Source organism: Lycorma delicatula, chromosome 5 (genome assembly GCF_047948215.1).
Source record: "Lycorma delicatula isolate Av1 chromosome 5, ASM4794821v1, whole genome shotgun sequence".
Classification (NCBI taxonomy): Eukaryota; Metazoa; Arthropoda; class Insecta; order Hemiptera; family Fulgoridae; genus Lycorma; species Lycorma delicatula.
The window spans coordinates 128,566,069-128,591,504 of NC_134459.1; the positions used below are offsets into that span (position 1 = coordinate 128,566,069).

The window sequence follows — 25,436 nt, forward strand, 5'->3', positions numbered from 1 at the left end:
GAGTCCAGCATTTGCCTAGAAGGATCAAAGGAAACCATGAAAAAATTTTAATCAAAACACTGCAAAAAAAAATTGTAAATAAATAGGGCTTTAAAAACATTTTGCTATTTATTTGTAATTCTGTTTTTTAATGTTGATTTAAGATTTTTTCATGGTTTCCTTTGATCCTTCTAAGCAAATGCTGAAGCCTCTCTTTTTTTTTGTTAGGCTGGAATATCAAACTAAACCTTCCTGCAATGATTTGTATAATGTATTATTATGTTATCTATATAAACCAGTTAGTTGTTTATTGATGTTCTCAACTTTGAAATACTCATGAAAAAAGCTAAAGGTATATAAAACTAAAACCACACTGAACATCCTACTGCAGTGATATATCCTTTATTAAACACTTGGAGAGATATTAATTATATATTGATAAATTATTTCAAATTGTTTCAGCTGCCAGTGAATCTCAGTTGACAATGGCTCATACTGCTATTGAAAGATCTGTTATTAGTAGGGTATATATATATACGCTATGTATCCTAATGGAGATGGTGATATTTCTCGTGATCAGTAAGTATTTTTTATAAATTAAAGTTGTATAAAAAAAAATATATAATCTATATATATAAAAATGTTAAGTTTGTTTGTGTCCACTTCAAAAACTCAAAATGTTCTGCACCGATAAAGTTCAAATTTTGGCACGATATATAACCCGCATCAAAGATTGTTTTCATCTATTTTTAATAAATCTATTTATCTATTTTTAATTTGTACAGTTTTTTTAATAAATAAGAGGCTAATAAATCAGATGGAAATGTAAACAAAGGAAAACCAGTCAGATCAGTGCAAGATGGCCACTGTCAAACACAACGACCAATCACAAAGAGCCCGTATGGCCGTTGCCAATGTAAACAAAATCACAACTGATTAAGTAACAAATTTCTTTGAATTATATTTAACAGCTAAAACATCTGTATTTTATTAAAAAAAAAAAAAAAAAACCAAAACAAAACGAAAAGCCAACGAGAAGGATGACTTACAGTAAATAATTTAACACACCCAACTTTCTTATAGCCCAGATAGATTTAAGACTATGTAAACAAAAAAAGTCAAAATAACCAAATACACAGAAAATAATATCCCTACATAATGACCAAAAAATCCTTTGTTAGGTTAAATATTCACTTTTGTCTGAATTTACAGAAGGCATTTACAACGAAGCATTGATAAATATTGAAGACAAGTGCTTAGCTAATGCAAATAAAGTTCTTAGTCAATTGGGAATGCCAGCAGCCACCCGAGCTGCGATTACTTCATTTGATGTGGATTTACGCTGTGAACAGTTACAACATTGGTGATCTTCAGTCATATATCCAATCAAACATTCCCAAATTAACGTGTGAACAGAAAGGCAATTATGATCGCATAATGCAAATGATAAATGACGTAGTTTGGGGGACCTTCTTCTTGGATGCGCCAGGAGTAACTGGGAAAACATTCCTCATTAGATTGGTTCTAGCTACGATCCGATCAAAAAATGACATAGCCTTAGCTCTTGCTTCGTCTGGAATAGCTGCGACATTGTTACCAGGTGGAAGGACTGCGCATTCAGCTCTGAAGTTGCCATTAAACATGCAAATCATCGAGACTCTCACGTGCAATATTTCCAAAGCATTCTGTATGGGAAAAGTATTACAAAAATGTAAACTCATTGTTTGGAATGAATGCAAGATGGTACATAAAAAATCGCTTAAAGCTCTTGATCGATCGTTACGAGATTTGCATGGAAATGTTCAACCATTCGGGAGTGCTTTGATATTGCTCGCAGGAGATTTTAGGCAAACATTGCCTGTAATTTCTCGATCGACACCAGCAGACGAAATAAATGCTTGTCTGAAATATTCAACACTGTGGCGACACGTATGTATATTGCAGTTGACTACGAATATGCATGTCCAGTTGCAGAATGATCCATCAGCTGAGGTATTCTCACGACAGTTACTGGACATTGGAAACGGACAGCTGCCAGTCGATGAGACATCTAGACGAATATCATTTCCTGATAATTTTTGTAATTTAGTAACATCGAAAGAAGAACTGATCGATAAAATATTTCCTGATATTCAAATTAATCATAGAAATCACGATTGGCTCAGTGAATGAGTTATCCTTGCCGCAAAGAATAAAGATGTCTATCAACTTAATGTTATTCAAAACAGCATTCAAAGTGAGGAAATTACATATAAGTCGATAGACACCGTTGTGGAAGCAGATGAAGTAGTTAATTATCCAACAGAATTTTTAAACTCACTTGATCTGCCAGGGATGCCACCACACACATTAAAATTGAAAATAGGTGTGCCAATTATCCTGTTGCGGAATATTAATCAGCCAAAACTTTGCAACGGCACGCGACTTGCAGTACGATTTAGAAATAGATGAATAACGTAGTGGAAGCAACGATTTTAACGGGGCCTTTCAAAGGTGAAGATTTCCTCATTCCTCGAATACCCATGATCCCGACCGATACACCATTTCAATTTAAAATATTGCAATTCCCAATTCGATTGGCATTTGCAATCACAATCAATAAAGCTCAAGGTCAATCTTTAGAATTGTGTGGTTTAGATTTAGATGCGGATTGCTTCTCACATGGACAACTGTATTTGCGTCTTCCCGAGTCGGCAAACCAGATAGCCTTTATATCTACGCAGACAGTGGAAAAACAAAAAATATTGTATATCCACAAGTATTGCAAAATTAAACTTCTATGAAATGTATGCTTTGTTTCTCATTTCTCATCCATGCAACCACAATGTGCCACAGCGAAGCATGGCAGGTTAGCTGTACCTAATATTTAGATAACCCTGTTCATTAATATAAATTGTATTAGCACTGTTATATATTTTGTCCAATTTCATAAAAATATAGTTTGTTTAATGTTAGTCAATTTTATATAATAACTAGCATATCATTAAGTGCTCTTTATGCCTCTAATTGTGTTTATTTTTTCCTTTCTTTGCCATTTTATTATGATTGTATATATGTTTATATATAGCTAGAACTAAGAAGTGAGCTAGATTAATGAATTAAGAATTTATGCTTGGTTTGTCTGGAAACTACAATTATTTTATTTAAAAAAAAATCTCTTGAAAAAATTCACAAATCAATGATATCCTAAAATGTTTTTTTTTTTTTTAGAATACATGCAATGCTTCCAAGCATTTTTCATATTAAATGCCTGGTGTCTTATATTGCTTGATATTTCCCATGTTATTAAATGGTGAGAAAGGTTCAGACCATTCCCACCATTTTTTTAATGTTTCCTATGTTCTGAATTAGATTCTTTCAAATTCATTTTTAAATTGGGGAACAAAAACAAAAAATATTTACCAGATGCCAAGTCACAGCCGTAGAATGAATATGAAAGAACTACAATGGATATTTTGGATGAATGGTTTGGTGCATTGTCATGCTGAAGATCCATGAAGAAAGAAACTATCTTTTAATCCAAATGCAAAAGTTTTTCCCCAAACATTCTATAACTTATGCTTAGAAAATTTGGTCCATTCGGCCCTGTGGTACAAATTCTCTCTGAACAATCCCTTGAAAATAGAAAATATGGTAATCATTGGTTTGCTCTTGTGAGCTTTCTTTGGGCGAGATGATTTGGTAATGTGCCTTCTGCACTTTGGCTTTTTGAATTCAGGTTGTTTTTGAACACCCGTGATTTATCTAGTGTGATCACTTGAGCCTAGAAATCAGGTTAAGTTGTCAAACGATCCAAACATTTCTTGGCTGGTGCACAGATGACTATTTATTCAAGAGTAAAGTTTTTGCAAAATTTTCCACGCATCCAATTCCTGTCTCACAACTTCATAGACGATAGTTTTAGGGAACCCAATTCTTCTGCAATCATTCTGGGAGTTAATTCGGTGATTATTGCTCAAGACTAATATCTCAGATTTGCATGTCATCAATTTTTGATGTGGAAGAGTACTCTGAACATTATTCATCTTCAGTGTTGTCATGACCCTCTTTGAAAGTCCTGTGCCACTGTTATACATGTACTGATAAAATTAGCTTGTTCATAAGATTTCTTTAACATTTAAAGTGTGTCTGATCACGTTTGCTAGTTCCACACAAAATTTGATGGCATAACATTGTTCCAAACTAATTTAATTTTTTTTTCTTATTAAGGCACTTGAAAAAGTACCTTGATACCTTACTTGAAAAAAGACATGAAAAGAGTAATACAAGATTAGAATATACGTGAGTCCTTTTGAGTACCTGAGATCCCAACCTAAGTTGTTATGGAACAGGAATCCCTCAAAGTTTATCCAAAAAAAGATAAGTTATTTCATTCTTATTGCTTTCCAGACAGACCTGTGTAAGAAATATTTATTTGTTATGGGTCTTGGAATCACATATTTTTTGAAAACACTGTTCTAGTATAGGATTAGAAAATGTTATATTATTCTTTATGACTTTTTATTATTTTAATGATTCTCTATAATCTGAAATGTTATTCAAATGATCTAAAAAAAAAAGTTGAAAGATTCTTTAATGTAGTATCCCTTAAAAACTAATTTTTACATAATAATACACGGTAGCTGCAAAATGTTTGCAAAGAATGAGAACCAGTTTGCCTTATAAATTGTTATTTATTCATAAAGTTTGCATTATTCTGGATGTCACAGTACGCCCACCTTAGCCCACTTGGTTTTGGTCTAATGTTTAACTCTTCATTAGCTGATTTTGAAGTTGAGAGTTCTAAGGTTCAAATCCTAGTAAAGACAGTTACTTTTATATGGATTTGAATACTAGATCATGGATACCGCCGGTGTTCTTTAGTGGTTGGGTTTCAGTTAACCACAAATCCCAGGAACGGTCGACCTGAGACTACACAAGATTACAGCACTTCATTTACATTCATACATTTCATCCTCTGAAGTAACACCTTACAGTGGTTCCAGCAGCTAAACAGTAAAGAAAAGTATGCCCACCTTGTTCCTCACCAATAGCTGTAGCTATGTTTTTATGTCATTTTACAATTGTATCTGTTTCCGTCATTTGATAAGGTACAGATGTAAAATTTTGCAAAAAAAAAATTGCTGTTAAAAACATTAAACACCACATGAAAAAGCAACTGTTAAATTATAATGAAAAAAAAAGAAAAGATTTATGATTGTTACAAGCATTTCTGTGTGGATTATTTAATGTTAATATTGAGAGCAGATGTCTGTCTATTGCGACAAGTGACAAAAATATTGGGTATGTTCAAAGCGACTTAACGAAATCTGTTTAGGAAATAAGGTCAGAAGTGTGACATCAATTTGAGCCATTACTGAGATATCAGTGCACTAGTATTAACGACATGATCAAAAAATGCATCATTTTTATTGATTGTTCAAAAATGTTGTCAAAGCTTTGGTCTACCCTGATTAAGATACACTGGTTAGCACTAACATTAAATAATGTCTTTAAAGCATACTCTTCCAATATGGCATCAGCTGGTTTTCTTTTTTAGTTGAAATCAACCTAAAAGAAAGAGGTACAACATTATTATATGAATATTACTGCTATTCTGTTATGCTACAATGATGCTCAAAGAGGTTTGATCAGTAATCAGTTAAATAATTGGTTGAAGGAATGTTCCCAGAAACTTAATTAAAAACTGAAGGGAAAAGTTGCTGTAGAAAACTACTTTGAAAGTATGTCTAAAACTGTGGTTTTTCTAAAATGAACGCATTGAAAAAATTTAGAAGATTCATAAATCTACGATATGCAGTATAAAGGACTAAAGTCAAAAACTATGATTTTTCAGGAAAGCAAAAACAATATTCAAAAAACTCTGCAATGATTGATTGAATATTCAAAAAATAGCTCATGCTGTTAAACGTATTTTTCTTTTTAATCTGCAAATTCACCTCTTTTTTAGGTTTTAATATCATTTTTCACAATTTTTCATTACTGATGTACGGACTTAATTCTCTTGGACCAAACAAATCTTGACTTAAGCCTTTTTTACCAAAATGTTCTAATGTTTCTGTTTTTAATGGACAGTGATCATAAACTTAGTAATAATTGTAGGATTAGTGGTAAGTAAGCTCTTCAATTATTCTTTTTCACAATAAAATAGTTATTGGTAAAATAATTTCTTTATTAGGAAATCTGATGTGGACACCACATGACTTTCTTGTACGCCTATTAAATTATACATACACGTTTTTTTTTTAATAAAAAGTACATAAAATTTTATTTCATTAATAACTTCTGATATTTTTTTATAATTTTTCTTTATTGTTATTATTAAATTATTATTTATCGTAAAATTTTTTTACAATCGCAGGTTAATAATTGAAGTCTGATTTCAACCAATGTGCCTTCCCCTTGTAAGTTCCACATATTTCATTTGGGTATATCTCTGGAACCAATGAAAATAAGTACCAATTATGATATATTGTTGAAAAGCTCACAATGAGGGCTTATTATTGCAGTTAAGAAAAAGTCCAAAATCCAAATTTTTTTTGGTTTTTTGGACACTTTTGGTTAAGTTGTTGCAATCAAAAGGGGAGGTGCAAACTAGATGTTACAACAGTTCTAAAAGCAAAATTTCAACAACATACAGCTAATCGTTTTTGAGTTATGCAAGATACATATGTATGTACAGACATCACGCCAAAACTAGTCAAAATGATTTCACGAATGGTCAAAAAGGATATTTCTTTTGAAATCTGAAACCAAAAATTTTTGCAAGTAAAGGAAGTCGCAATACTTCCTTTACTTCGTACAAGGAAGTAAAAATATAATGGTATTAAACATTAAACAAAACAGTTTGTGAAATGACACAAAAATTGCCTCATTTTACAAACTGTAAACTGCTTCTTCTGCTCAGTGCTCCTTACCAACTCATACCAATCATGCAGATGATATATCAGCATAGAAAGCGGCTTTTTTTTCTTTTCAATTAATCCGTGATCACACTCCATGTGAGAATGACCAGGAACCAAAAATTTGTGATGTATGACATTAAAATGTGGAAAGTCAACCACTGCTTTCAGAAACATAGCAGATATGTGAGAGCTTCCATTCTGCCCACCACAGGTGCCAGAATAAAAGATAACTTCTTCTTTTACATTTTTAGAAATTGTACTTAAATGACTGTACCCATATGAGGCAATTTCATTAGCTCCTCTTATAGCTAAACCCTCATGCCACATATGTGTTGAAGTTCCAGATGTATCATGGGTTGTTAAATTGAACATCCACAACTAGCATTTATAAAATACAACAGAAATACAGACAGATGGTGTTTGTAAACACTGCTGTAGGTCAAACACAAAAACCTTCTTTATTTCATTATTTTTTGCAGCTTCCTTATTGATTCTCTTCGATTCATATGCTTTCATCAGCAGCTTCTTGCTGCACTCTAAATTCATCTTCAGCTTCTGATTTTACTTTGTCATCTGCAGTTTTTATCTTCATTGTTAGTGTCACATTTGTGACAAGTGTCAACTTAGTTTTTTAAAGAACAATTTCATGCTGTGGTATTCTCTCATAAATTTTTCTTCAGACTGGTTTTTCTGTCTTCTCACAATACTGATCATACATGATTGTTAAATTCAAATGAGATGAAGAAATTTCTTATCATTTGTCCTTTGCAAGTGAAGGCTTTCGTATGAAGGGAATGATTTTATATGGGATTGTACTTGTTCCAGTTCATTTTCAGTTATTAATTGAAGGATGCTTCCCTCGCTGATCACTTTTAGTAATTTCAGATATACTTTAGGATTTGTTTTTAAAGAGTTTCAAATAAATTTTTCTTTCTCATCTAGGGTTTTGGTAAAAAAGTCCTTGCAAACAACATGTCTTTCTACTTTGAACTGAATAAAATATTCATAACTAACATTTCTTGATTTTGAACTTTCAGGCTTTCTCTTCTGACTGAACAATACTTTGTTATTAGCATGTCCAGCTATAAAATCTACTCTTACCGTGGGATCCTAAGCTCCAATACTCCCAATATGAAAAATAGCAATGTGAATTTCATCAGTTAAAAACTGATAACATTCATTTCTACATTTTTTTAGTGGTTTCAGTAATTACCTTGCCGATACTTCTTTCCCACTAAAATTAGTGTAGGCCTTACCATTTTGAATTTTTGTTTTCTTTCTTTATGAATTTCCTTGCCCATTTCTTTAATTATTTTTTATTCTGCTGGTCTAATAGCCTCTCTTCAAGAACTACAGCACAGCATGACTTTGTGAGCAATTTTCAATCTGCCTTATATTTCAAAATTTGCATTATGAATTTCATTGACAATAATTTTAGACTTTTTTTCGTTCTTGACTTTTGTTTCCTTGTAATTGAAAGTGTAGAATCTTCACTACTATCACTTTCTTGTGGTGGAACATATGTTTCATCTTTATCTTAATAAGTCTGCATAATCACACTGTCGAAGAATTGGAATCAGAGTCATTGCAACTGGTGATATACTTGGCGAATTACTGGATGTATCCATGTATGGAAAGAAGAATAATCTGAAGTGTGGGAGTTAGATTATGAGAATTTAGGCTGTTTCAAACATCCAAATCAACTGATTTGGAAATCGAGAGTTCCAGTGTTCAAGTTCTAGTAAAGACAGTTACTTTTATACAGATGGTAATAATAGATCATGGATACCGGTGTTCTTTGGTGGTTGAGTTTCAATTAATCACATGCTTCAAGAATGGTTGAACTGAGACTGTACAAGATTATACTTCATTTACACTCTTACATATCATCCTCATTTATACCTGAAGATTAATTCCCAGAGGCTAATCGGAAAAAGAAAATAAAGGTTATTTGAAACATGAGAACAAGTTAATGAGTTGTACAAGTCATTATGTCAAACAGAATTATCACTCAGGCAAATACTTGGTTGTAACTTTTTTTAAAGTATTTTCTTTATAATTGTACACATTTGATGGCAGAAGGAAATCCTTTACCAAAAATTGAGTTGGAGAAACAGAAGTACATCAAAATATTTCAATAATGAAAGATAATTCGCAGAATTGGGCTAAACAGTAGAATACATTTTATATCGCCTAGAATTAACAAAAAAGATTATGCCATTTACCAGTCTTCTTTTTCAATGTTGCTTCTTAAAGCCATATTCTATATCTTTCATGAGCGGTCACCCATATTTTATTACTTTAAATTTTAACAAGTAACTTTAAATGAACAATATTATATTTTCCATTTTATCAAAAAAAAATGTCATAATATAACTTAATACTCACACTACAATATTTTGTAACCTTATAGAAAACAGCTGTACAATATCAGGAATACTAACATTACTAAATCATCTGATTTTGTATATAAAATTTACTGAATGTAAAAATATGTTTAAAAAAATTAGTTGGCTGACAAATTTTATGTAATATCAAAATAAAAATATTGACTAATCCTTTTTGAACAGACCAAAATTAACATGAAACATGTTTAAATAGAATTAAGTTGATTTAAGTCTTTTATACTGACCTCACATTGTTAGAAAAATATGGTCAAAAAGAATTAAGATGTCTTATGACTTAAAAAGACACAAGTTGAATTAAGACCATATTACCAACCAAAAGTTTGAAAAATTGAATTAACTCGTTTGTGTCACTGCTTGTAAAACCAATCATAATAATAATTGACTTAAACCTTTTATACCATCTGAAAGAGAATTTTTTTATGCATGTTGTTACCATTGAAAAAAACAATTATTTATTTTTTTTACTTAAGTCCTTTATACCTCTCACCATAGAAATAATACTGATGTGCCAGTTCTTTTATCATTCTTGAAAGCAGCAAATAAAAGGTAAGTTTTAAGAGACTAACCGGAGAATAGAGATGTATAAAACACTTGCTGAAAAAAAGAGAGTAGAGTGTTAAACCAATTTTTATTTTTTTAAACAAAGTCGACAATTGTAATAAATTAGAACGTAGGATCCAGGATATATGTGTAAAAGAATGGTGTAGAATTTCTGTTTTTTGTCTCATTAAAACTTTTTTTTTTTATTAATAAATGAGAAATCCATCAACCAGTAACTAAGTAACTGATAAAACAAATTATACTACAGTATTTGAGTAGACACCAACCTGAAATTCTAAAATTTTTAAGAATCAATCTACGATATTCCATGTATCTTTGATCTGCATATTTTTGAATAAGTCGGTAAATTTAATAGTTTTCTCACATTAATTTCCCACAATTTAATTTTATCACAGGTAATGCAATGTATGTATTAAAATATTATTCAATTTTGTATTTATGTTTTATAGTTAACAGCTTGAAAACATTAGAATATAGTACAGGTAAGCAAGAAATACTCACTGCTATAAATTAAAATTGTTATAAAATAAATTTTTAAGTATATTTTAATTACCATTAGTAATTATTTTGGTGGATAAAAATGTAGTAGCTGCCTTCTTAACACCTCAAAAAGTAATATGTTAGCACTCATCAAATTATAAATGTAATTTTACAGTAAAGATAGTTTACAAACAATAAGAATGAAATAATTATTTTGTTGATTTAAAAAATGTTTACTACAAAAAGTATTTTTCTTTTCAGAGTACTGCATGAACACATGAACAAGCTTTCTAAAGTTATAACACCAAGTCACAAAGATTTACAAATTCCAAAGATGTATTATTATGAGTGCCCTTGGCCTTCAGCCCAAGCTGATATAGCAGCAATATCAGCATATAAAACACCACGTGATAAGTTATACTGTGTATTTCATTGTTGTACTACTATCATGAATTTATTGTCATTAGCATCTGATCGCAGTGTTCCTGCAGCTGATGATCTTATACCAGTTTTAGTGTATGTTCTCATCAAGGTAACTGTACTCTTTATTTAATACATCATACATTTATATTAGATTTGTTTATATTTAATATTAACGAATAACTGCTTTATAGAGTAACTGAACAAAACTCACATTAAGAGAAATGTGTATGAAATAGTTTTAACAGTTTTAGATTTGTTCAATGTGTTGAGAATATTAATACTCCTTCATGCAATTAATTACTAATCTGAATGTAGCCAGATTTTAATCAGTTATCATAAATATATAAAGTAGAACTAGATTCTGGAATGTTAAGGTTAGGCAAATTTTCTATAAACAATGAATATTTGTCAATTTAGACAGGGCTGATAACATTTCCATTATTCACAAAAAAGATAAGATTTTCTATATTCACAAAAGGCAGATTTTTTCTAGGTTATATAGGCTGTTACTAGATGGATTCAGAATTATGAAAACATTATACCCTTTTTTAACAATTTAACAAAGGAGTTGATTTACTCTACATACTTCAATATTCAAGGTTTTGGTTTTAATTACAAAAAAAAATGTATTAAAAAAAAACAGAAAAGTTTTGGTGTCCCACCAAAATACATTAACTGATAAAACTATTATTAACCACAAAATCTGTATGAATGACAAAACTCCACTGCTGTCAATGATGACTGCCATTACTGTTTGTGGATCCCACTAAAGTTGACTATTGGTATTTTTATTTTTTTAGTGGTTAAGTTGTTAATATTGGATTTAATTAGCACAGTGGTCAATATGTTGGTGAAAAAAACAAAAAATAAAAAAAATATATATATTTTTATTCCATAACTATAATAATTATACATAGGGGTTCATAAAAAACATGTGTTGATTTATGCATGGAAATCAAATCATCTCTGGGTTGATTAAAATCAAGTTTAATTATCACATCTCTGTAAAGATATTTTCTTATCTGAAATATATTTAAGTACATTTGTAATACTGGTTATCTAGTTATAACGTTAGTTTTTGTTAATGCTGATTTTGCAACTATGAAATATCATTCGCTGAAAATTTATGAAAAAGTCAGTTGTATGATTAAATATGGAATTAGGATTATAAAAGTTAACTTTTGTAATTTGTCAAACACTTCATCTTAAACATAATCTGTATTTATTATTAAAAGGGAAAAATTTAATTAAAAAAAATTACAGTAGGTAGGTCTAGTTGATAACCTGCAAAATAAAGAAATAAAGATAATCTTTTTAATTTTCGGTTTTTGATAAGTGGTGGTATGAGTGTTTATTCAGAACTATGTTTTCTTTCATATTGTAGCAATAATTCTTTTTTTTTTTGTTAGTAGCCAATAATGATTGGTAATATTTGTGAAGAACAGATTGATTCTATTTACAAGGTGAACTGGATAATAATTCCTTTTAACTATTTTGATGACAGTGCCAAAATTAACTTTGAATCTTCACTTTTGAGTTCTATCCTCAAATATTATAGTTTAGTTGGTGTCACGATTTATTTTCTGCTGTTGTTCTAATTAGACATGTTTACTGAATACAGTTCATGTTTACTTACAAACAGTTACTAAAATAATCTAAAAATTAATACTCATTTAGAACAGTTTTCTGATTTGAAGAAACTTTCATAATGTTTTACCCCAAGTTTAATTAATAAAACAAAAGTGTCTGAATTATTTGTAGTTATTTTAGGTAACAAATTTTACTTTGTTTTAACAATTTATTGAAAGTTTCAAACTTCTGAGAATATAAAGAAAAAAAAAACAACCGTCAACTTGTAGGAAATACTTTTCTTTTAACATAATATGAATATATCCTTCTGGTGCTGTATTTTAAGACTAATTTATGGTAATATGAACCATATTTTTCGGTTTGGGGAAAAATATCATTTTAAGGAAGTTAGTGATGCTTTTAAAAATTTATATACGTTTCCAACCTGCATTAATATGTTTATTGCAGTTAAGATAAGATTCATATCATGTATATGTATACTTATTCTTTTCTTTGTATGCCTTTCTTTTTTAATTCATATGAAATCTGAAGAGGGTTGGGTATGTTATAGAAAGAAAATTTGGAGCTTATGCAAAATAACTGTATTTGTAGCTTTGTATAATAACTCCTGACCCTTATAATACATTTCATGTAGCAAAATCCATGTTTCAGTGTTAAGATATTATATTTTGTAGTGCAGTAAAGAGTAACATCTTTACTATCAAACACTTTTAAAGCAAATGTATGCATTTCCTTTGTTGATTTTTAACCCAGTTTGGATATTAATAATACGTGTACTTATTCATCTTTTGCAAGAAAATTATTTTGAGTGAATATATACATGTATGCCCGTGTCTACCAATATTGATACGTAGTAGTACATAAAATTAAGTATAATCTTTATTTACTGTGCTTACAACAAATGTCTTTTTCTACAACAAAATTTTTACATTTTTCTTTTTATAATAATTGAAGACCTCACGCAAAGAAGTCTTACTTAAGTTACATTTGATTATTTTCTAGAAAACAGTGATTTTTAGTAAAACAATTTAATTGATACTTCCCTGAATCCATAATATTCAAACGTGAATTTCATGGACATGGACAGTTTTTTCCACAAAATTACTACTAGTTTAACTTGTGAAACCATTCAAATTTAATAGATGTTATTTTAATATTTATAAATCTATTTATTTAATGATGTTATGTAATATTTATAGACTATTGTTATTTTTCCCTTTCAGATATAAAAAGCATAAGTTCTAAGTTTCAAAAAATTGAATTTTGAAAGAATTATTTTAAAAATCATTAATTTCTGTTTTGAAATGAAAGTATGTTTAATCTTAATAATTACACTAAAAATATATTTTATCTTTCATATCTAACATTGAACTCTGTATTAGTTAATAATATTTTTAACTTTTAACAAAGAACTACATAAAATTATCATATAGATCAATAAATAGATAAATATAATTGCATTATATGCAAAGTTGTAGGTGACCCTACAACTTACAGACAAAAATGCAGTGTGTACATTACTGATGTGGCCATGAACGACACAGGTTTGCCAACCATAAGGAGAGAAATTTCCCAGCGATCTCTACTTTAGATATCCCTCATATTTTTAAAATTGTAAAAATGTAAGAAAAACAATCAACAAGGTTACACACGCATAAATATTAACTGATTTTTTTTTTATAATTTATAATTTCACATAAATTAATTAAATTTTTACTTTTAAAATAGAACAACTTTCAAGTGGTTGAGAGAAAATATCAACTAAAAGAAATAGTATAATCCATTAAAAAAAAATAAACAATAAATAGAAATGAATTACGCTTTGACATATCAGAAATGGTTCTAAATGGAATATTACAAAGTAACCAAAAATGTCTAGTCCCTACCAAAGTCAATAGAAACTGTGATTTCAAGACAAAATTGCAGAATTGTAGGCCTGGAATGGACCACCAGCAGTAGTACCATCTGGAGAGTATACTAGTGATTGTGTTTGTGACCATACACTTACAAGAATTTTTCTGTGTAAAAAATATTTAGATTAATATTTAATTTTTTATTTTGTTCTTAGGCAAATCCTCCTTCTCTTTTATCAACCATTCAGTATATTAACAGTTTTTATGGCAGTCGTCTGGAAGGTGAAGTTAGGTATTGGTGGGTCCAGTTCTGCTCAGCTATTGAATTCATTAAGACCATGGATTATGTTGTCAGTGATTAAATTATTATTTACTATGATTAAATATAATGAACAGTAGTATATATATATATTTTTGCATTTAATAATATCTGTTGTTTTTTTAATGCATGCTTGCAATATATGTATTGTGGTATACTTAAGGTAACTTTATTGAAAAAGAGCAAGTAGTGAAGTATATATTTAGTAGTGCATTTATAGTAACAGATACATGCACTCTTTTAAATTTAATAGTTGAGGTTTTAGTGATAAAAGTATTAATTTCTATTTAAAATTACGGTAATTTTTTTCTTTAAAAAATGCTACTTGCTTTACTTTGTATATTTATAACTGTAGTTATTTAAATGTATTATGAATTTTTTGTATAACAATTTAACTTTAAGAATAAATAACTTGTTATCAATTTATTTCTCTTATCAGTTTTCACAAATAAATTAACTGAAAGATGACATTTTTACTTATTCCATTATAAAGAATAAGGGTCTTATTAAATGTAACTTTTCTGTTTTATTGTAAAATTGCAATAATTCTTGTTTTATATAGTCTGTTTATTATTATAAAAACTCATACTGATATTTAAGTAAAATAATTTTTATTTTTATTATTTTTAGTTATAATTGAACATAATATGTAGTATATATAAAGTTTTAATAATTCTTATAATATATTTATATAAATTTCTTTTTTTTTTAATTGTGCATAATGTTATACACAAGTATAACATACTGATTAACTAAATTGTTTCTTTTATTGTTAAAAAAAAGTTTAAGTAAAAAACAATGGAAAAGCGAGTTCATAGTTCAGTAAAACTGCGGTTTAATTATTTATTCTAACAGTATTATGTGTCGCCCATTTATTCAGTTAGGGAGAATGGCAGCTGATAAAAGTTTTATAATGTATATTCAGTTATTTTAATTTTAATATTTTATGAACAATTATTTGAGCTTCATTTTTTTATCAATAATTTTTTTTTTTGACTGATTAATATATCATTATATGATTGAATTTTATTAAAACAGTGGTTATTGGTGAAAAAATTCATAACTTTTTTTAACAAATCTTAGGTTTGATAACTTAGGCATGTTTTTGTTAACTTATTTAAAATTTACTTTTTTATAAACTAGGTGTTAGTCATATAAATAGTATTCAGAGTAACAATGACTATCATTCATTCATTATATATAGTGCATTACTAGTCGTGCAAATGTATGAACAGAAATACATAATTTTTTTTCTTCATTTTTGTTCTTGTAAAACATAAACCTTTTTTATTTACATAACCTTCAAGATAATACTATATAACAGCCTGCTAAGAAAATATATAATTCTTTTGGTTTTGCTACTTATTTTTTTGTTGTTAAAAGAAGCACCACTGGTAATTGTTTCTCAGTAAATGACCAAATGTGAAAAATGTATAAAATGAAATAGAATGGTCTGAATTAATTTTATAGCTGTATTTACTGAATGTTTCTTTATTGCCATGGGCTCAAGTTTTAAGGATAGTTTATGGATTAAGTTTTTATTAAATTTTTTTAATATAATTGTTCTACCAGATCAAGAATTTTTGTTACACAAAAGCAGCAAATGTCACTTCTATTTCAGTCATGAGTTAAACAGTTACCATTATTTACTCTTAAATTCAGAATAATAATTGTGACAGTTTACAAAGAACATTGTATTAGCTGAATTTTCTTTTTCACCAATCTAAAGTTTTCGGTTTTTTAATTAATTTTTTTTTGTGATAAGAGAATTTAATAAGGTTTGAAGGAAAAAGTATTAAAACTTTTCTTGTACTAAAGTTAGTGACGCATCACTCATCATTATTAGATTATAATGATCTTCATCTGTTTGTTTTAATATTAAATCTATGATGAAAAGTCATTGAGACTAATTGTTAAAAGTAAATAGATTTTTTTTTTGTATAGTAAATGAAGGTTTAAAAGAATATATAGACAGTTAAATAATTGAGTTAAGAATGTGACAAATTATTTGTGGTTATATTTTTGTAGTTAAATTTTTTAATTACTATTTTACAGTACAATGGTGCATTTTAAAAAATTTATGTTGTATTTTTTAAGTTAAATTTGTACATTGTTGTAATCATTGTTTTATTGTGTTATCTTTGTTTAAAGATTTTTTTTGTATGTTGTTATTATTTTCTTTTTCATTTATTGGTCATAAATGATTTTTAAATTAGTTTTTTACAGTAATATTTGGTTTATAATTAGTGTTGAATATATGTTTGTATATTTTAAATAATTAATGTATTTACTTTTAATTATTCTGTTTCATGAGGCTTTTCTTTTTGTGGCTGCAATGAATATTAATTTAGATCAAAATATTTTTTCTCCATTTTAACCATTTATATTGTTATTTTATTATATCAATAAATTTATTCAAACATGCAATCCTTTTCCAAATAGGATTTTATTTTTGGCAGTGTTAAGTTAAATAACAATTTTTTTTAGTTTAACAAACCCAATAAAAAAGATGCTAACTTGTGATTTTTTTATTTCCACAGGTGTGTTGTATTAGTTTTCTTTCATTTTTTCTAAATGGTTTATTAATGCAATAGAGGTATTTTATCCTTATTTTCACATCTTTTAATCTCAAGCAACATAGGGTTCTAAATGTAAAATCTAACAGAATATTATTTTTAAATTTGTTGAGAGCTATTATATAACTATTATCAAAACAGTAATTAATATTAATTCTCTTTTGTAAAAGTTAAAAGTGTCTTACAGATGTATCGATTTGATTATTCTGAAGCTCAGTCTAGTCAAGAATAATTATGATAATAGAACAGTTTTGTTCGTCATATTTTGCTAATAATAATTTTGAAGGAATATGAATTACCATTTTGCTAGTATATAAAAAATTATATCTCATTTATGACCTTTAAATAATGCATTTATTAGTAAAGTTTTTGAAAGAATAATTAATATTTATTTATACAATTAAGTAGTATATACTATTTTAAAGAGCATAATGTTTACATATGTTAATTAAATATTGTTTTTTTTTTTGTAGAATTGATAATTTACAATATTCTATTTATTGTGTGTGTGTGTGTGTGCGTGTGCATGCGCACATGTGTATATATGTACAGCAGATTGTCTGGCAATGCTGTTATATAGCAATAAATACTTCATTTTTAAAATATATTTATTCTCTTTATGAAATTATGAAACACTAACATGATATTTACAGTTGGCATTTGTTATTGTTATTTTTTTATGTAATATTTTAAGAGCTTCCAACATTTACAAATATAAAAAGCTGCTTTTTTTCCAAGAAAATGTGGCTCTCTGCATTTTCACATAGCAATAATGGAGGCGCCTTCCTTGGTAAAATATTCCGGAGGTAAAATAGTCCCCCCGTTCGGATCTCCGGGTGGGGACTACTAAGGAAGGGGTCACCAGAAAATTAAAAAATAACATTCTACGAGTCGGAGCGTGGAATGTTAGAAGCTTGAAAAAGGTTGGTAGGCTAGAAAATTTAAAAAGGGAAATGGGTAGGACAAATGTGGATATAGTAGGAATTAGTGAGGTTCGGTGGGAAGAGGAAGGCGACTTTTGGTCAGGTGATTTTAGAGTAATTAACTCAGCATCAAATAATGGGCAGGCAGGAGTAGGTTTCGTGATGAACAAGAAGATAGGGAGGAGAGTGGAGTATTTCAAAATGCATAGCGATAGAATCATTGTAATAAGGATAAAATCAAAACCTAAACCGACAACGATTGTTAACGTCTATATGCCTACAAGCGCCCATGATGATGATGAGGTAGAGTGTGTATACGAAGAGATTGATGAAGCAATTAAACACGTAAAAGGAGATGAAAATTTAATAATAGTTGGAGATTGGAATGCAAGCATTGGAAAAGGCAAGGAAGGAAATATAGTGGGTGAATACGGGCTGGGCAAAAGGAATGAAAGAGGGGACCGACTTATAGAATTTTGCACGAAGTATAATTTAGTAATTGCCAACACCCAATTTAAAAATCATAATAGAAGAATATACACTTGGAAAAAGCCAGGCGATACTGGAAGGTATCAGATAGATTATATCATGGTTAAGCAAAGATTTAGAAATCAACTCGTTGACTGCAAAACTTACCCTGGAGCAGACATTGATAGCGACCATAATTTGGTGATAATGAAATGTAGATTGGGGTTTAAAAACCTGAAGAAAAGGTGTCAGATGAATCGGTGGGATTTAGAGAAGCTTGAGGAAGAGGAGGTAAAGAAGATTTTTGAGGAGGACATCGCAAGAGGTCTGAGTAAAAAAGATAAGGTAGAAAATGTAGAAGAAGAATGGGAGAATGTTAAAAAGGAAATTCTTAAATCAGCAGAAGCAAACTTAGGCGGAATAAAGAGAACCGGTAGAAAACCTTGGGTTTCAGACGATATATTGCAGCTGATGGATGAACGTAGAAAATATAAGAATGCTAGTGATGAAGAAAGTAAAAGGAACTATTGAAAATTAAGAAATGCTATAAACAGGAAGTGCAAACTGGTGAAAGAAGATTAAAGAAAAGTGATCAGAAGTGGAAAGAGAAATGAACATTGGTAAAATAGACGGAGCATACAGAAAAGTTAAGTAAAATTTTGGGGTACATAAATTAAAATCTAATAATGTGTTAAACAAAGATGGTACACCAATATATAATACGAAAGGTAAAGTCGATAGATGGGTGGAATATATTGAAGAGTTATACGGAGGAAATGAATTAGAAAATGGTGTTATAGAGGAAGTTGAGGAGGATGAAATGGGAGAAACAATACTGAGATCTGAATTTAAGAGAGCATTAAAAGATTTAAATGGCAGAAAGGCTCCTGGAATAGACGGAATACCTGTAGAATTACTGCGCAGTGCAGGGGAGGAAGCGATTGATAGATTATACAAACTGGTGTGTAATATTTATGAAAATGGGGAATTTCCATCAGACTTCAAAAAAAGTGTTATAGTTATGATACCAAAGAAAGCAGGGGCAGATAAATGTGAAGAATACAGAACAATTAGTTTAACTAGTCATGCATCAAAAATCTTAACTAGAATTTTATACAGAAAAATTGAGAGGAGAGTGGAAGAAGTGTTAGGAGAAGACCAATTTGGTTTCAGGAAAAATATAGGGACAAGGGAAGCAATTTTAGGCCTCAGATTAATAGTAGAAGGAAGATTAAAGAAAAACAAACCGCCATACTTGGCGTTTATAGACCTAGAAAAGGCTTTCGATAACGTAGACTGGAATAAAATGTTCAGCATTTTAAAAAAATTAGGGTTCAAATACAGAGATAGAAGAACAATTACTAACATGTACAGGAACCAAACAGCAACAATAACAATTGAAGAACATAAGAAAGAAGCCCTAATAAGAAAGGGAGTCCGACAAGGATGTTCCCTATCTCCGTTACTTTTTAATCTTTACATGGAACTAGCAGTTAATGATGTTAAAGAACAATTTAGATTCGAAGTAACAGTACAAGGTGAAAAGATAAAGATGCTACGATTTGCTGATGATATAGTAATTCTAGCCGAGAGTAAAAAGGATTTAGAAGAAACAATGAACGGCATAGATGAAGTCCTACGCAAGAACTATCGCATGAAAATAAACAAGAACAAAACAAAAGTAATGAAATGTAGTAGAAATAACAAAGATGGACCGCTGAATGTGAAAATAGGAGGAGAAAAGATTATGGAGGTAGAAGAATTTTGTTATTTGGGAAGTAAAATTACTAAAGATGGACGAAGCAGGAGCGATATAAAATGCCGAATAGCACAAGCTAAACGAGCCTTCAGTAAGAAATATAATTTGTTTACATCAAAAATTAATTTAAATGTCAGGAAAAGATTTTTGAAAGTGTATGTTTGGAGTGTCGCTTTATATGGAAGTGAAATTTGGACGATCAGAGTATATGAGAAGAAAAGATTAGAAGCTTTTGAAATGTGGTGCTATAGGAGAATGTTAAAAATCAGATGGGTGGATAAAGTGACAAATGAAGAGGTATTGCGGCAAATAGATGAAGAAAGAAGCATTTGGAAAAATATAGTTAAAAGAAGAGGCAGACTTATAGGCCACATACTAAGGCATCCTGGAATAGTCGCTTTAATATTGGAAGGACAGGTAGAAGGGAAAAATTGTGTAGGCAGGCCACGTTTGGAGTATGTAAAACAAATTGTTGGGGATGTAGGATGTAGAGGGTATACTGAAATGAAACGACTAGCACTAGATAGGGAATCTTGGAGAGCTGCATCAAACCAGTCAAATGACTGAAGACAAAAAAAAAAAAAAATTTTTTTATGCGTGGATATTGACATTCAATATTGTGTACAGAAATTGTAATTTTATTATTGTGTATTCATATTATGTAATTAAAATGAAAATCTGTCTTTTCAGTAGGAGCAATTCTCGTTTGATTAATGATCTTTGGAGATAAGATTGATATTTTTTTAAAAATTAATTTGTGTCACAAATTTATCTTTAATGAATAATGAAATGTAATAATAGACTAGTAGATTTTATCATAAACTTAGAAAGTTTTATTTCTCTGTATGCATGTGTATATAAATCTGACATGAGAAAATTTAAGTTCTGGGTTTTTGGTTAGAAGCATAATTATAACCCACTAATTACTGTTAAAAAAGAAAAATGTTATTAGCATTTGTGTATGAATTTTAATAATGCATTATTTAATAATATTATTTCAATATACATATCTTGTGTAAATTTGTGTTAAAAAGCAAGATTTGCTCTAATTAATGAATAATCAGAATATTTATTTATTCTTACATTTAAATTGCTGAGAAAGTACTTCTAAATAATGATATTTCAAGAAATAAGTAAATAGATATGGATAGAAATTATTTGTTAAATTTATATATTTCCTATCTAGTAAATATAAATACTGTCAATTTTTCCTGATAGTTCTTTTTTAAATATAATGAATTGTAAAATTAGGTAGTTTATAACATTATATTTTTGCTACATAGGACCTCCAGATGAAAGGCCGAGATGCTACCACTTGTGCTATGAAGGCTGGCATGTGTCATTTAACTAGAAGCAATGTTTCATAGAAACAAGATGGATTATTATAGGCTGTTATGTAAGATTAGCATAGCCAATGTAGCTGCATAACAATTCTGTAAGATTTCTGAGCAAAAAAGATTGGTGTTTATTAACATATTTTAAAAAAAAGTGGAGGTAGGATTTCCTGCAATACAGATGTATAGATAATTATACACATTGTTGGCACTTCATAGACAGAATGACTATGCTGCTTGAAGTAAAGTCTAGTTAACTATCAGGACTTATATGTATCATATATTCATGAAAAATGTAGCAAATAATTTATTGCATTGTTACATAATATTGTCGTTTTGTTAAATACATAATATAGTAAATTAAATTACAGATCCTTCTTATTAAAAATAAACTCATTCAGTTTGTTTATTAATATTTAAAATTATTTAATGCGCCATACAAGCAATTGTGTATTATTTATTATGAAATAAACTGATAAAAAAATAATTATAATAATACAATTAGATGTATAGCTTTAAAAATTATATTTTTTTAAATAAAATTAAAAAAGTTAATAGAAAAAGGGAAACAAATATTTTTTTGTGCCTTGTAATTAATGAAATAATAAAAATTATCTCTTGTATGAAAGTATTTTTTAATTAACATTATAATTCTCAATTAAAACAAATTTTATTTTTAAAAAACTGATTGTGCTTAATGTATATTATAAAAACTCAAAAGATATTTAATATTTTATTAAAAAGTCATTTGATATTAATTCTTTGAAAATTATTAATGTTTATTCTATTATTTGCTATATTATTTTAATAAAAAAAAAAGAATTATTAAAGATTTAGATGGTAGTAATTGCTTGAAAATATGATATCTTGTATTGTAGGTACATTTAACTTGTTGAAATGTAAGATAAATTTGTAATCATCAATTCTCTCTCTTTCTCTATGTATATAGTCAAAGTAAGCTTTTTTTTGTTTACAGGTATGGCAGATTCATCATTAATAATGTGTAGATATATATATAGTAGTAAATTTTATATACAGTTTTATATAAAACTGTAATAGCTACAGCTTAATTGAATTTTGTATAATTTTCACATAAACCATCATAATTAATTTTTTTTTTAAATTATGTATTGATAAATGTTCTGTTTGACTGAAATGGAACTGATTTGGAAATTGATTTGAGATGGAACAGAAATGAAACTATTTGACTTCATTCGTTTACAATATATTGATGCAGCAGAACAACTCCATAGTCAAAACTTATTGTAGTGATACTTTTAAATTTTTGTTACCCTTTTATATAGCATTTAGTCAAGGCCCTCTTTATTTCCCTTTTTGACGTCATGTCTTTATCTGGCCTTCTTCATGCTTATTTGTTATTAATGGTTGTACTTATCTTTTAATTCTTATTTATTACCTGTTTTCAGTAAATTGAAGTTCTTGAGAAGGACATCTGCTTTATTGTTAATCTGTTCATTGTTTAAAGTGAATTAATTTCATTAACATATTAATTGGGATATATTCTTTTATTAATTAACTGTGTTGATAATTTAGAATTTTGTTTTTTATTTTAAAGAAGCTTAACTTTTATAGCCTTAACTTTATAACCAATTTTATATTTACTAAAGAACTGTTTAATTGGGTAAATTTACTCACAATGTTAATTTCTTTTTTATATGTAGGTTTCTTTAATGGTAATTTATTATGTAGTCTCTATCTATCATCTATCTAAAAGTTTTTTTTTTTTAAATATTCAAAATCTGGATAATTTCTTTTTATTGTTAGGTCTGAAATTTCATCTGAAAATATGAAATGATTAATTTTTTAAAGCTATCAATAAAAGAAATAATCTAGATTTTGAATTTCAAAACTCTTTTTTTTTCATCGTATATTTAATGTTATGGTAAAATTTGTTCATTTCTTACGCAATTATTTTTCAGTATTTCTTTTTTTGATAACAAATTTAATTAAAAGTGGATGTACTTTTCAAGTACTATACTGAACTGAAAATTTACAGAAAATAAGTAAAATTAAAAGATAAGTACAATCATTAATAACAAACAAAAATAAAAAAGTGTACAATAAGTTTTGATAATGGGTTTCAAATACTTCTACAATAAATGAATGAAGAAGCTAAGAAAAGTAAAAAGCAGCACCCAATAAACTGTACCTCATGTTCACTTAATAAAAAAAAACAAAAAACACTCTTTCTTATTTATTTTTATTTCCTATAAAAAATATTGTTTTACCTTTTATTATAATAATTAAATTGTATAATTAAATAACATATTTACAAAACTTTATGTACATTATCTATACAAAATATTATTTAATACATATCAACAGTTTTTGCTGCAATTGGTGGCAGTATGTCCATCTTAATGTTGTACTGTTGATCTAGTCCCAGGTATGTATCTGACATAATGTATAGTGTAAGTACATGACGGCCTAAAACAAAAAGAAATTGTCATTACTCAGTTTATATACAAAAAAAATTTAATTTACCTATATCAAAAATGTCAATTACAAGTACTTTCATTTTAATGCTTCAAGGGTATTGCATTAGTGTGTCTCAAATAAGAATATCCTAATTTTTTGAGATTATGGCATTTATTTAAATGTTGTTCACTATCTAATTGTGTTTAATGCAAGTTAACGATTCTACTGAGAGTTTTACAGTTAGATGAATGAATATTCAATGATATCGATTACTGAAATGAGCTGGATCCAATTAAACATACAGCCTACAATTCAACAAATGATTATAATAACCACTGTAGATGTAAACAGGATTTTCAGAAAATATATATGAACAACCACATAAAACTGCCAAAAGTGAAAATTAAAGAAACATTCACAACAAAATATGGTGACACATTCTCATCCATATCTTTTTATTTATGACGACATATATTTATCAGTATCATGAACCGACAAGCAAAAATGCAAATGCTTTTCAATTTATTACAGACTGGAGATTTGTAAGCTGAGGTTACATCACTAAATTATTTGATAAAACCAAAATTTAAAATATCTTTCATCCCCTGTAACATAAATTACAATGAAATGAGAAAAAAAAGTAAAATACCTGTTGCTGCTGGAGTTGTATATAGAAGCTGTTGTGTTGTATGATGTGTAACAGGCATTACTCTTTTCAATGCAAGCAATTCTTGAGTTCCAATACTGCCAAGTACTAGGAACCAACCAGGTTCTACTGCTTTAGAAAATTTAGGTGCATGTCCTTTTCTCTCTAGAAATAATTTCAATAGATATACAAGTTTAGAAAAAATAAATAACTAGCTTTGTTTTAAATATGATATGCTTAATAAAATAAGCGCTCTAATAAATTATTATAAACCTGAATGTACATATAGTGAAAAACTGGCAAGTTTTGTGTTGAAAGATACATTTTTTATGCAGCAGACATTATCAGTTTACATATAATTAATCTACAAAATTAATGAATCTTTACCATGAATTGATTAACAATTAATTAGTAATTATTCATTCACATTTTTAAAGAAAGGTTTCTAATATAAATAATTATCACTACGGATAATTTTGTTTTCAACAGCAAGTTGCGTGTGGCTGAATAGAATATATCACACAGTAATTTTAATTACTGCAGCAATATTCTGTCATTACCAAAAACAAACAACTTAATTAAAAAGGTATATGTACAGGACTAATCATCACAGTATACAATGATATTGGGGGATGATTGTATAATGTCATGATTTAACCTCAAACTTCTATTAATAAGATCATTTTATCTTATCTAGTGGTCATTGGTAACCAGATAATCATGAACTCGCTTCACAATAATGTTTAGATGGTTTCAATATTTTATGCACTTTG

The 25,436-nt window shown here is 28.5% G+C and overlaps 1 protein-coding gene and 1 pseudogene across 1 annotated transcript in view; one reads left to right on the forward strand and one right to left on the reverse strand.

Moving 5' to 3' along the window:
• LOC142325746 (GTPase-activating protein and VPS9 domain-containing protein 1-like) overlaps positions 1 to 22,009 on the forward strand; it is a 33,765-nt pseudogene extending 11,756 nt beyond the window's left edge.
• A 1,816-nt stretch (positions 22,010 to 23,825) lies between these two features.
• The window catches only part of LOC142325381 (activating signal cointegrator 1 complex subunit 3-like), a 45,940-nt gene continuing 44,329 nt past the window's right edge, over positions 23,826 to 25,436 (reverse strand). Inside the window, 1 exon segment of the mRNA XM_075367081.1 lies at positions 23,826 to 24,026. Coding sequence (XP_075223196.1) covers positions 23,957 to 24,026 — 70 coding nt within the window. The 3' untranslated portion in view covers positions 23,826 to 23,956.